Below are 12850 nucleotides of genomic sequence, written 5' to 3'. Positions count from 1 at the left end.
TTTATCCGCTGCCTCATTTCCAGCTATTCCTGAGTGCCCCGGATTTGAATGATTTGAATCCTTTAGATCCACTCTAGCAATTATTAATTTTTTTTTCTCCCCTAACAAAGCTTTTATTTATTTTTTTGTTCTTTCCTAATATGCATTAACTAGTAATGTGTTGAATGGTTAATAACATTACTATCAATAATATTTAATAGTTATTACTAGTATTTGAGATGGTTAAGACTTTTATCTATTTTTGAATCTCCCAATATAAATAAAACAGTATTTTTTCTCTATTAGCTTTCATTAATAATGATGAGTTTTAATAATAATTATAAAATATAGAAATTAAGAAAAAAATCCGATTGGTTACCATAGTGTTTTTCCTCCATTTCTTAATACGATGGACTCTATTTGAAAATTAATAAATTTATATTTACTTTTAATTTAATTGGAAATAACAGTAAGAGCTGTTTTACAATTTTTGGTTAAATATTAGCCATTATTTAGAAGTAAACTATTACGCTATACGCACAAATTATTCTATAAATTACTAATTTTCAAACAAAGAAAGGGTTCTTAGAATTTAGCGATCACAGAAAATAAAAAAAGGGGACTGGAAATTGATGATCGATGGAGTTCAAGAACACTTTTCAATCAGCACAACTTTTTCTCTCCCCTTTTATTTTAAAAGCTTTCATCTTTTTATTTTTTTCAAACTTTTTCAACAGATAATTCTAAATAAAGGAAAATAAAATGTAATGAATGGTGAAAATGGTCTGAAATAATCTGACATAAAATGAAATATTTTGAGCAATAGTTATAAATTAAAATATCTTGACAGCAAAGTATGAAATTGGAAATTGTTTTTATATACACCTCTATATGTAATAAGAAATACTTAATGATTCTACTCCTAACAATTATTAACTTTTAAATCATTGTGTTTATCTTTTATATTTATTAATATAATTATTAGGGAGCGCGGTGGCACCGTGGTAAGGCGTGATGCTAATAAATCCAACGACCTGGGTTCGAATCCGGCTTAGCAGAAAATTTCCTGTTACACTGTAGCCGTGAATCAACCCTGTGGGTTCTGGAGCCCTCCTGGGGTCCACCCAGCCTCATAAATTGGGTATCCTTAATTGGGTAAAAATCTGGCAGTCAAGCGATATACTGACCAAATCACCTCCTTGCATAACCGTTAGTCTAGTAACTTCCTTACAAAGTACTTAGCCCCTGACCCTTCACGGGTTGTAGCGGTACCTCCTGGGCCCTGTTTCATAATGAAAGCTAATAGTATTAGTTGATACTACAAGTGTAGAAACTAGTGTGGTAATAATACTAATACTTATAATAATATTATAGGAATTAAAAAATACTAAAGTATAAGTTACTATTGTACAAGTCTGTGTAATTGAATCAAGATAAATCTACAAGACTAATAGTATTAGTTTGTACTTTATTATGAAACAGGGCCCAGGTAGATATTAATTTTTTTTAATTTAATAAAATTCCATTCCATGAATCACCTTTTTCAAAGTATGATGAATAAATAAAAAAAAATTTACCACAAATATAGGTTAATTTCAGAGAATCATAATTTTATTCAGTTATTTACTAACGTATATCCATAGAGCTAAGTGACCTTCAGAAGTTAGTTAATTAAAAGTATTTAATTTTGACTTTGCCCTAGCTTCTTTACAATTAGGAAATATAAGGAAGAACTTTAAGACTTAATTTAAAAGAGCGTTCGAGACTGACTGTGAACTGCAGCTTCCAAATAGTCAAATTACCATTAAACAGGATAACAATTTAAGGAACAGTCAATGAATGCCAAACTGAATAAAATAAAGACCACTGAACTGATCAGAAAGCATATTTTCTGAAGACTTATAGTGAACGACTCATAAAAATCAAATGGTAAAATAGGTTCCCACCTAGTCCAAATTTATTTATTCACGTTTATCAAATTAATTTGTCACATGTGAAAAAACAAAATAAAAGCGAACTTTAAAAGATATGTAACACGTACTTCGAACTGTCATATGTAAATTACGAGAAAATTATGCAATTTCAATATCATCACTTAATTAATAGTAGATCTAATCGCATTTTTAGAGCAAAACTAAGAAAAGTAATTTTTCATTATGACTTGAAAACATTTACCAATCGAAATATGTGCAATCTTTAAATAAAATGTACTTATATTGAGATACATGGAAAAATTGGCTTAAATTGGGGACCGGCATAGAATCCACCTTCCAGAAAGACCTATGTATAGTAAATAAAATATTTACTATAGTATATAAAACTACCACTCCATAACGAGTACTGGTCGATGTACGACAACGTTACAATCACTTGTAATATAATACCACAAATAATAATAAGAAATCTTGCCTCCCATACTCGCCCTTTTATCCCGTATTTACGGCCTTCCTGAACCTGAAAAACATCTATTAAAAATGAGTAGTATTTGAAAAATTTACTTGTTTATTTGTAAAATACTGATATCGCTGGGGCAAGGGTAAACTCGAGTGAAAGATGGTGTTAAATAACGCCCAGAGCGATTTGCAGTATCATTTTACTTTTTTTTCGTGAGTATTTATAACTGTCAGAATAAAACCACAAACGATTCGGAGCGCTTATAGTGTCATAGCAGAATGAATCAAATATGGAAATATATCGAAAGAAGTGGTGAAATGATAATAAGAAACATTACAGACTAGGAGGTGATAGGTATGGGCTCATTAACTATTTAAAATCATAAAAAATAAAAGAAATTAATTTATAAAATTTGGGGTTTAAATCTTAAAAATTCCAAAGATAGGATGGAAAATAAAATAGTAAATAATAAAGCAATTAATAAGAAATATTATGGATTCAACTACATAAAATGTTTATCAGAAGATATCCAGAGGTCATTTAAAGATTATGATGTTGATGAATACTCATTAGACCTAACAATAAAATTAAAAATTATTATAGCAATTTGAAGGACAAAATGGAAATGAAAAGTCAATTGGGATTGATAATTAAAATTCCGTGTTTAAATTGTCCAGCTGTCTATATAGGTGAAACAAAGCAATTGTTCGGGGATGGAATATATCAAAACAGAAATGATACAAGAAATAAAGAAAAGGATCCTAATAAAACAGCACTAGTGCAGCTCCAGATAAAAACAAATACAATTTTGACTTTGATAACACCACAATTTAACATAAAGAAAACGATATATTCAAAAGAAAAATACTTGAGTAAATTTATATATCAGAGAACATCAATTATACAGTTAATTTTAAAACAGATACAAGGAATTTAAACCAACATTATGCGGAGATTTTAAGTAAAATAAATTTATAAAAAATATGAGAAATTTAGTTACTATTTACAATTAATTTTAATATGAATTTTAATAATTCGAATAATTAAAAATTTGGACCAAAATGCAATTTGAATTAAATTAATAACAAACCTGACCTGAGTGTATGGAAGGTTATAAATAGTTTGTTTATACGATAGTTGATAGTGTTGATTAATCGAAAATTAAAAGATTTAAAAATTAATGAAGTTTTGAAAACATAGATAACTAAACATAACCTTAGGTAAGCTTATTAATAATTAATATGATTCTCTGTTAATTGACTTTTTCATAGGGTGATTTTGACTTATAATTAATAACCTGGGCAGAATAGTCTGAAAAACATTTTAAAATTTTTGATTTGAGGTAAAAATTTATATTTGAAGGTATGTTAAATGATTAGTAATAATGTTGTTGTTATAGTTGTTACAAATCAATGTATAATAAGATGTTAAATGTTTAGATAGTCATTGAGGATGGCCGATTTGGCCATGGATTATTGATATAAATAAGAGTGTTGAGACTAAACAAGGATACCATTTGATTTATTTAATAATTAAAATCAGTTCAAAATTATTTATTGCTGATGTCTTTAAAAAAGATAGGAACTAAGTTCTCTGTCAGAAGTTTAGTGTTATCTAGTAAAAACTGAAACAATGTCGCTGATTTAAGGCTATTCTGTAGGTTGCACAATATATTTACCGATAGTGAATCGAGTTAAAATTTTGAAGATATTTACTGATATCTAGATAAATTTTATAGTTAGTCGTTTAACCCATTAAAATTAAGGGTCTCGTTCATTATATGGAGCATATACTATTATTGGAAGGAATTTAGATTAAAAGGATTAGAAACGTTTAATTGCATTTAAATATAGATGTTATCTTTTTTTTTATTCAAATTAATATATATTATTTTCATAAAACATTTTAAGATTTTATTAACATGAGCAATTCGGACTTTTATAATTATTGTATTCTGAAGGCTGGAATGCAGCTTTCCCTTCTTTTTGGTTAGCTTGCTAATAAAATCAAAAGGATTTTTAGATTAATAAAAAATAGGAAGCAGTTTTTCTATTGAATCTGGAAAGGCTAAAAAATTAATTCAGGCAGCCTATGTTACAATTAGACAGATGAAGTATATATAATAAGCAATGTGAATAAAGTCCTTATAATCATGTTCTGATTTTTACTATATGAAACGTTAACCATATAAAGGTTTAAATTTTTTAGGTTAATATTTTATGAAACTTAATGAAATATATCACTAATTATTATTGCTTCGGTACATAAGAAATAGGTTTTTGAGAATTATATAGGACAAAGTGGCAATACATTAAGGATTCAGGTCTCGTTCTTCCACCCGCTCGTAATCCAAGAGCATTCTTTTATCTATCAGCAAAGCCCAATCCATTACCCAGGGGGATTGGTCACGGCTCTCGAACCTGTCGAATTTGAGTCTTGATCCAGGGTAGTCATTAGTAGTGTAGGTATTTGTCTTATGATTAATGATATTTTTCTTGCACTGGAAACTAACAACCAATATATTTTATTTCTGCGATGTTGTAGAAGTTACCTGATTACGGTGAAAGAGGATAATGAGTTTAGGGATTTATACTTGGCTGTAGTAAAAATTGGGGGGGGGGGAGGGAGGAAGAGTTGACGGGTTTTGAGTGAAAGCAGAAAATGGATTCTATCGAATTGCTTGAGGGTTTCTATGGTCTAATGAAAAACCTGAGAGATGTGTAGTTTCCAGGACATATTTTGAACAAAAGTTACTTCAAGGTTTTTGACTGACGTGTGGAATGAGCTAGGAGTATTATTTAGGATAAGTTTAGGAGGTCCTGGAATAAATTTAAAGAGATGGCATTAGTCTTTTTGGCTTTTAGGTAAGTTTATTGTTCGCCACCCAAGTTTTTATTTTATTAATTCTGTTAAAAACTCGAGGAGATTAAGGATTATGAGTTTCTGTTGATCTATGGCTGGATCAGGGATCTGATTGATTTTAATGAGGACAGACAGAATGGAGCAGCCTGGTTAGAAACCAGACCAGACGAGTAACTGGATAGCTATAGCCTATGTAGATATAGACTATCACACTAAGATATCTAATAAGTATATTATGCTGACGTGGGTTAAATTTTTGGGGATCAAAGTTCTTTATTTTGTGGGACCGCCACTCAATGAAAAAAGTCAGCGTCCCAGGTTGGATTCGAACCGGCACCGCCAATAGACTGTGTCTTAACCACTGAGCTACAGGTGGCCCGTAATATTATTACTTATTTACATATTTAAAAATTAAATATTTTTCCTTCCGCTATAAAATAGCTCATAGTTATAATAATACTACGACTCATAAAATATGGAAATTACAACTTATAAGGACTTATATAGGACTGACCGTTTTGAAGTGCTGTTCATGGGGTTGAGAACCAATCTGGTGCCTAAAGAGATCGTTTAGCTCCTTCCTGTCAAGATACCTGTTCTGGTCTCTATCAAAATAGCGGAAGACATCCTTCATCCCATCAAGTTCCTTTTTGTCGAAGCCAGACCTGTTCTCAAAGTCCAGAGTCGGCTTATCGGCTATCTGTGTCAAGTGTAAAAATAGCAAGTTAGGTTCTTTGAATGGAAGATCTTTTGAATTCTGAAGGATATTTAATTGATATGGATTTAATTGAATTTGAAATATACATTTAATTGAAAATTTATTTTTAACGCTATTAATACGTTGGTAAGCATGGTGTCAGTTTATAGAGCACACGTTTCAGTATAGCTAATACATAAGTACTGACGTGATAATTGAGAAATAATTAAATCATTTGTTGCGTTTCTTCTTTTTTTTAAAAAAAACCTTTGGTTATAATTGTTATAAAACAATTCATATTTTTTTTTCTTTTTCGGGCAAGACTCCCTTTGGAGTCCTATACTGCCTAACCATGGTTGGGGGTCGAAGTTCTTCATTTTCTGGGACCGCCACTCAATGAAAAAAGTCAAGGCCCCAGGCCGGATTCGAATTGGTACCGCCAATTCAATTAGACATCAAATTGGTAAGAAATGTGTCTTAGCCACTGAGCTATGGGCGGCCCAAATTTATATTTTTATCAATCTTTATAAATGGATAAGTCTGATGTTTTTCATATTAGAGGTTACAGTGATCATAGGTTTTATGAGATGAAAAAGGGAGAAATGATGAACATGGCATTTTTAGCCATTTGCCAACATTAGAGAAACTGAATCTCAAATTTTACACTAAAAAATATTGGCCTCATCCTATAATTTTTTAATAGTTCCGATAGGACCCCGAAGATTTTTAGAGTTCTCAATTATTTTAAGAAATATTTATCTTACCCAAGATATGAAAAATACTATCCAAACATACTTTATATTTTATGCAATATTGGGACTCTATAAAATTTTTGCTATTATTTTTTAGACCTAACAATTATCTAGAAAAATATAAACGCTTAGGTTGATACAAAAATGAAATATCAAGTCATGTTGCACAAAAAGCAAAGTTAGTCGCGCGTATGTTCGAATGATATTTTTCCATTTTTATGCAAAGAAAATATTTCTTAAAATAATTAAGAACTCTAGAACGCTTAGGGGCTATGACAGGAGCCCTTCACTTATGTGAAGTCCTAAGTTCTTCCGCGTTCTCCATTTCGATGGTCATGTTAGGGATTTAAATTTGGAATTCGGTGATTCTCTTGAGGTCCTCCAGGCTTTCCCGGCACCTCTGTTAGAGAGTGCAACATCAGTGTCATTTTTTCGAAAAACAGCTTACAGGTTTGGCGTATGTGTTGGGCATTTTCTCACTTTCTCTACACTCGTAGAGAGGACTGGAGCCAATATGAAGCTTTAACAATAGGTGGGCTTCGAGACGGTTGTGCCCCGTTCGTAAGCGAAAAATGAGGATCTGTTCTCGTCGATTCGGTGGTTGGCATCTCTGGCGTCGTAATATGGGCGGCTCCTAATCCAGAGTTGCCTAATTGTGGCTTTATCAAGCATGTCATCGAGGCTGAAGGCGCAGTCGAACTGTGGACTAAAGGCCTCCTCCTTGGAAAACGGATTTGCCCTCTTGTCTTCAGCAAGGCCACAATGTCCTAGGATCCATTGAAGAATAATTCTCTTGTGCATGATCATCAGGCTTTCAAGTTCCTTGGCAAGCATTCTCAGGCCTTTTTCCCCACCTAACTTGAGAGTGTGTAACACTAATACACGACATTTGAAATTTCTGGCTTCTTCAGTGCCCTAGACAGTTTCGACGTATCAGAGATAGCTTCTTGCTCAGCCCGATAATACGAAGAAGCAAATTCAGTAAGAACAGCCTTTTCAATAATGTTCCCTGAAGGAAACTACACAGAACCCGTCAGTGTTTGCAGCATTCGAGTCCACTCGTCTTATGAGTATTTGTTGTTTCTGTGCTGGAAGGAAAGATATTGCATTAGCTTTTTAGCTTTTTATTTTGCTGTTGATACCAGGGATAGTCAGAACGATTTTAATGATTTTAGAAAAACAGGTCATGGAGGGCTGTCTTCTACTACAGAATTGTTCTTTAGTCCTGTATTTCATAGAGTTCAGAATCCAATCTTGAGGGATTGCTCACAAAGGTAAATATGCACCGATAAAGGAAAACATCAATATTATCTTACATTTATATATAATCTTTTCAATTTCTTGAGACTGGTATTTGTTTTTTAAATAAATTAATGGGTGTCCATTTATGTCTCAACACTCATTATTATATCAGCAACAGTCCAACGTTGGACTGTTGATGATGGACTTAATTAATGATGTAATTAAGAGTGTTGAGACTTGAATGAATACACATTAATTTAATTAAAAACACGTATTATCTTCAACTACACATAGTTCTATTTCACACAAATTTTGGCAGGTAATATCTAGTATAGCGAGATACTATGAAAATGAAATTTATCCAGCCTCCATCTATACTAGTTTTAGTAGAGATTCGGTTAATATTTTAGTTTAATCATTACCTAGTAAACCCTAATACAGTCATTTAGAAACGTAAAAGAATCTCTTTGCCTAAGTATTAAGTATACCATATCTCTAGTCAACATTAACGCTTATGTAGAGTTATACCTTATACATAGCCTTTATCCTAGATGCAGCATCCTTAGGGAAATTTCTACGCCACATGCCTGTTAAAGTTTCGGGTTTGAAAGATGCCACAGAAGAAGGATGTCTTCCAATGTTTTTGTCTTGATGTACACGTAAAATTTTGTTCCTAGAAAAACCACAACAAAACCATATGTTTAATGACGAAAATACAAATTTTAAGTTGCTATCGAAACCTAGATGTGAAATAGATGCTGTAAAAATAAATTAGGTCTTGTTGTAACTCCGACTAATGTGAGACGGGTGACACACAAACAAAGACAACGTGCTCTTGAAAACAAGTCAGAACAATGATATTTTATTGACAGAAATAAAGTAATACAAATAGGTTACAAAGAGGTGCACTAGTCAAGCAAAAGATATGATAATATATTCCACATCACATAATTTGATATTATTTTCACAAAGAGGGACATTCATAAAGTGTTCTATATAAATATTTTCAGCTATAATATTGTAAAATGACCCAGTGTCAATTTAAAATGTATAAATTTGCCCAAATGTATTTAAGCCCATTGTAAAATCATTTTAATGGAAATTTGGATAATTAAAGAGTGAGTCACATGAGGTGACTTCCTCTTTTGTAGAAAATTTTCTTTTGCACACCGAGGTCAAATGACCATTTTTATGACATCTATGGCAAGAATAAGCTTTGTACCAACAGCTTTTAGTAGAGTGTTTTTACCGATCGCATACCTCACATTTTTTCAGCTGCTTTGGTACGGTTCCTGAGAACAAAATAATATTTTGACAAATAAAATTAATCCGATGGTTCTACTTTGATTTGCGATGTAGAAGTGGATATAAGAGAGGCTTCCTTCACAGCGGCTATGGTAAGTGCTTTCGAAAAGGCTAAATTTTTATCCGCAGGATCCTCTTCTATCAACCTATTCCTTATCTTGGTTTGAGCCAATTCTAAAATAAAAATATCTCTCATAGTCACTTCCAGTTCAAAGCCAAACGAACAATCTGATGCGTTTTTCATGATTCTTACAGAAAAATCAACCACTGTCTCTCCTGAATTCTGTTGTAAAGAGTAGAATTATTTTCTGGCAGCAAAACAAAATTTTACAGGTTTGAAATGATTTGTGAATTCAATCAAGTCTTTGAAATTTTTTGTAGCTACCTTGGCGGGCAATCACAAGCTGAGGAAAAGAGAGAGAACTTCGACATTAAGTGCTGCTAGAAGATATGGTTTCTTTACTTCCTCACTGGTCACTCCTCAATACAAAAAATTATTTTCTAACCGCTCCAAAAAGTTATTCCAGACACATTACCTGGAATAAAAGTCTTTGAGGGCGGTAACCAGGTCATCATCGTCGCCAAAATAATAATGTAACTCCGACTAATGAGAGTGAGTAACACACACACAAAAAAAGACAAAGACAACGTTGTCTTGAAAACAAGTCAGAACAATGATATTTTATTAACAGTAAGAAGGTAATACAAAGAGGTATACTAGCGAAAGGTAACATAATATGCTATATCACCATGTGACGTCACAATAGGTCAGTATCTATTCACCTCTCCTTAGAGAGTTATCGAGGATTCTGTATCATTAAAGCAATAATATTAAACGTGAAACATGTATGATTTGTGTCAATATCATTAATTAAATATACCGCTCAGACGGTCAATATATTGACGAAATTCGATATTGACTCAATAATATGTATAATGTAATATGTATAATAATAAGATGTAGGGGTCTTTATAAGGAATTATGAAAGCGTTTTTCCATGGCACATATTAAAAAAAATAAAATCGTCGAGTCAGGAAGGTTTAAAAAAAAAAAAAAAATAGTTTTTTAACATGTGTCAAATCTATGCTTGAGAGCAGAAAAAAAATAAATAAAACAGACAATAATTACGTTATCTAAAGTCCTATGAACAATAGTCAATGATCCTTACTGTGCCATTTGTACCTAGAGCAAGCCGAAAAAGGTGAGGGCTTCAAGAAAAGCATATGTAATGTCTTCAACTAAGGAAAAGGAGTGGGAAAAACCACTGAAAACACCTCCTAAGTGAAGATTGAACTCAGTTTGTGAATCAGAAAGATGATACCCAGTCTGAAGAAGTTGATCTACTCATGGCTCCGGAAAGCTAGAAGTACAAAACTAATTTCCCTTTTCACGGATGCGATTAACGTTTTTCTCAAGGAAAATGATATCCCTTAATGATGATAAATGAAAAATGAAGAAATTCGTCAGAAGATGGGTGGAGGGTGATTCAATAAATTAAAGAATTTGAGAACACCGCCGAAGATGGTACGGGCATGTGGAGGGACTGTCAGGCGAATGTTGGCCGAACCTAATAGTAATATAATATAGATAATTATAAAGTATAAATACGAATTTGAGTACAAATACGTGAATTTCTTTGATTGAATGAAAAATTGACATAATTTGATCTGAGGAAAACTTGTATTATGATTACGATAAATTAATATCGTATTACACATTATACGATCGTGAGCGATACAGAGTAATTTGGAGATAATCACTGGGAACAGGACTGTTACTAATTAAACAGCTGAGAGAATTAACAGCATAGCTCGGATGAGTCAGTCGGTTTAACAGCCTAATTACAATCATTAGCGCGCTTAGGGTGTCATACGCGGCTTTATTGCAATATTGTGGTAATATCTAGCGAGAAGACAACAAATTAGCTTGCTAATGTGAATATAATTAGATCTAACAACAAAATCAATGCAATTAAATATCTTATCATAAATGGTAATAAGTAAATTAAAGTATTACACAACATAATATCTCACCGACAGTCAGTTAACCCATATTTAATCAATGCAAACATCATAAAATATGCAATAAAATAGCCAATATTAGTTGGCAAGATAAAAAAAATTTCTCCTCCAATGCAAAGTTAAGGCAGTTCAACGTTGTGATTTTAAACGGGGTCGAGACAACATGCCTACCCAACTTGGGAAAGCTAAGAATAGAGGATCTCGAAAAAAATCTAAGGGCCTAGAGAAACACAAGAAGGTTACAGGCGAAGATCTACAGAAAAATCAAAGGTCGGAAAACTGAGGTTAGAATCAGAAGGCTGATGTTCTATGGGCACATGAAGAGGATGAAGGAGGAAAGATTAAATAAGAAGATCTTAAAAAAAATTGTTATCTATAAAACGGAGGATACACGAAGCAATTGAGAGAGGAATAAAGAGACTTTAAATTTCAGATACCGACTGTCTAGATAGAGATACGTATAGGAAAGGATTGAAAAACCTCACCAATATTGGAAGAGAAAAAAAGAAGGGGACGAAGTGGTACGAAGAAAGAAAAGAAAGGCAATCGAGGATCATGAAACTGCGATGGGATAAAAGAAAATCAAGACTCTCAAAGAAGCCTAACCATTGATATTCCCGTGGTCCATAGTTAAAAAGAAAGAAACCAATAGGCACTTACATAGCTAGGACAAGCATTTTTACTATTTTTATTTCTTAGGTTTGAGAAACCTATAGTTTAAGGCTTGAAAATAAAATTTATGGAAGAGAGCGTGTTAGAAATAAGCAGAAAGTAATTTTGCACGTAAAATAGAAAATAGAGAATGAAAATTGATGACACATAGCAATATGGGTCAATGACAATACTTTTGCGCTGCTGAATTAAAGTAGTGGATGTAATTGAAATGGACTCAGCTCCAATTAACATATTCCTAAAATAATTAATCAAAATCCAATTAGTAGCTGTACTGCCTCAACAAAAATTCTACTACAAACAGCCAAGGAACTAAATTCGATGATTTCTAAAATACAAAATGAGAGAGAAAATTTGTCAATAGGGAGACCGGATATTTGTTTACTACATACATGAATTAAATATTTACCTTCCTTCTGTTGTGATGATGTATTATAATTTGACACAATGGAAATGAGAATAAAGGGAACAGATGTTTTAAAAAACTTTAAATGAGAAAGACCTTGTTCTCAGATTCAAATTGTATTTACTGATAAATATTACAATCTGCCACAACATTATTAGGCAATAAGTAGTGATAACTACATTCACACTAAAATAAAAATAAATAAATAAATGAAAAAATATATATAAAAATCTCTCTCTAAATATATACAAACAAAAGGATAAAGAAAAAAACATGATTGTTTAATTACGGCGCCCTCTCATTTCTGAATAGAAATTCATGATGCCATCTAGTGGCAAAGATATGCGGTAAGAAGCCTGGGCAGCCATCTTGGTTCCCAAAACAAAGGGGCTAGAACCTATCGAGAAGCCATCCTGACCTGGACATGAGAAGAAGAGGACAGAACTCTTCAATAAGGCCTCTTCTCATAATGATGAGGGAGTAAATCCTTCGACTCAGGCGAGAGAGGCGGCGGCGGTT

General features: G+C 32.4%; 1 protein-coding gene across 2 annotated transcripts in view; it reads right to left on the bottom strand.

Moving 5' to 3' along the window:
- Positions 1-12417, bottom strand: part of LOC106680974 (uncharacterized) — a 42501-nt gene extending 30084 nt beyond the window's left edge. The window contains exons 1-3 of one of the 2 annotated variants that reach the window (XM_014421036.2): positions 12335-12417; positions 8455-8599; positions 5750-5935 (exon numbers count right to left, since the gene is read on the bottom strand). In XM_014421036.2, coding sequence (XP_014276522.1) covers positions 5750-5935; positions 8455-8511 — 243 coding nt within the window. In that variant the 5' untranslated portion in view covers positions 8512-8599; positions 12335-12417. Of the gene's footprint in view, positions 1-5749; positions 5936-8454; positions 8600-9616; positions 9679-12334 lie in introns of those variants that run through there. The other variant, XM_014421035.1, reaches the window with a different exon arrangement.
- Between the last annotated feature and the right edge of the window lie 433 nt (positions 12418-12850).

This window comes from Halyomorpha halys, unplaced genomic scaffold (assembly GCF_000696795.3).
Source record: "Halyomorpha halys isolate HHAL.00 unplaced genomic scaffold, Hhal_1.1 Scaffold302.1, whole genome shotgun sequence".
Lineage (NCBI taxonomy): Eukaryota > Metazoa > Arthropoda > Insecta > Hemiptera > Pentatomidae > Halyomorpha > Halyomorpha halys.
This window is presented reverse-complemented; position numbering and strand designations above follow the sequence as displayed.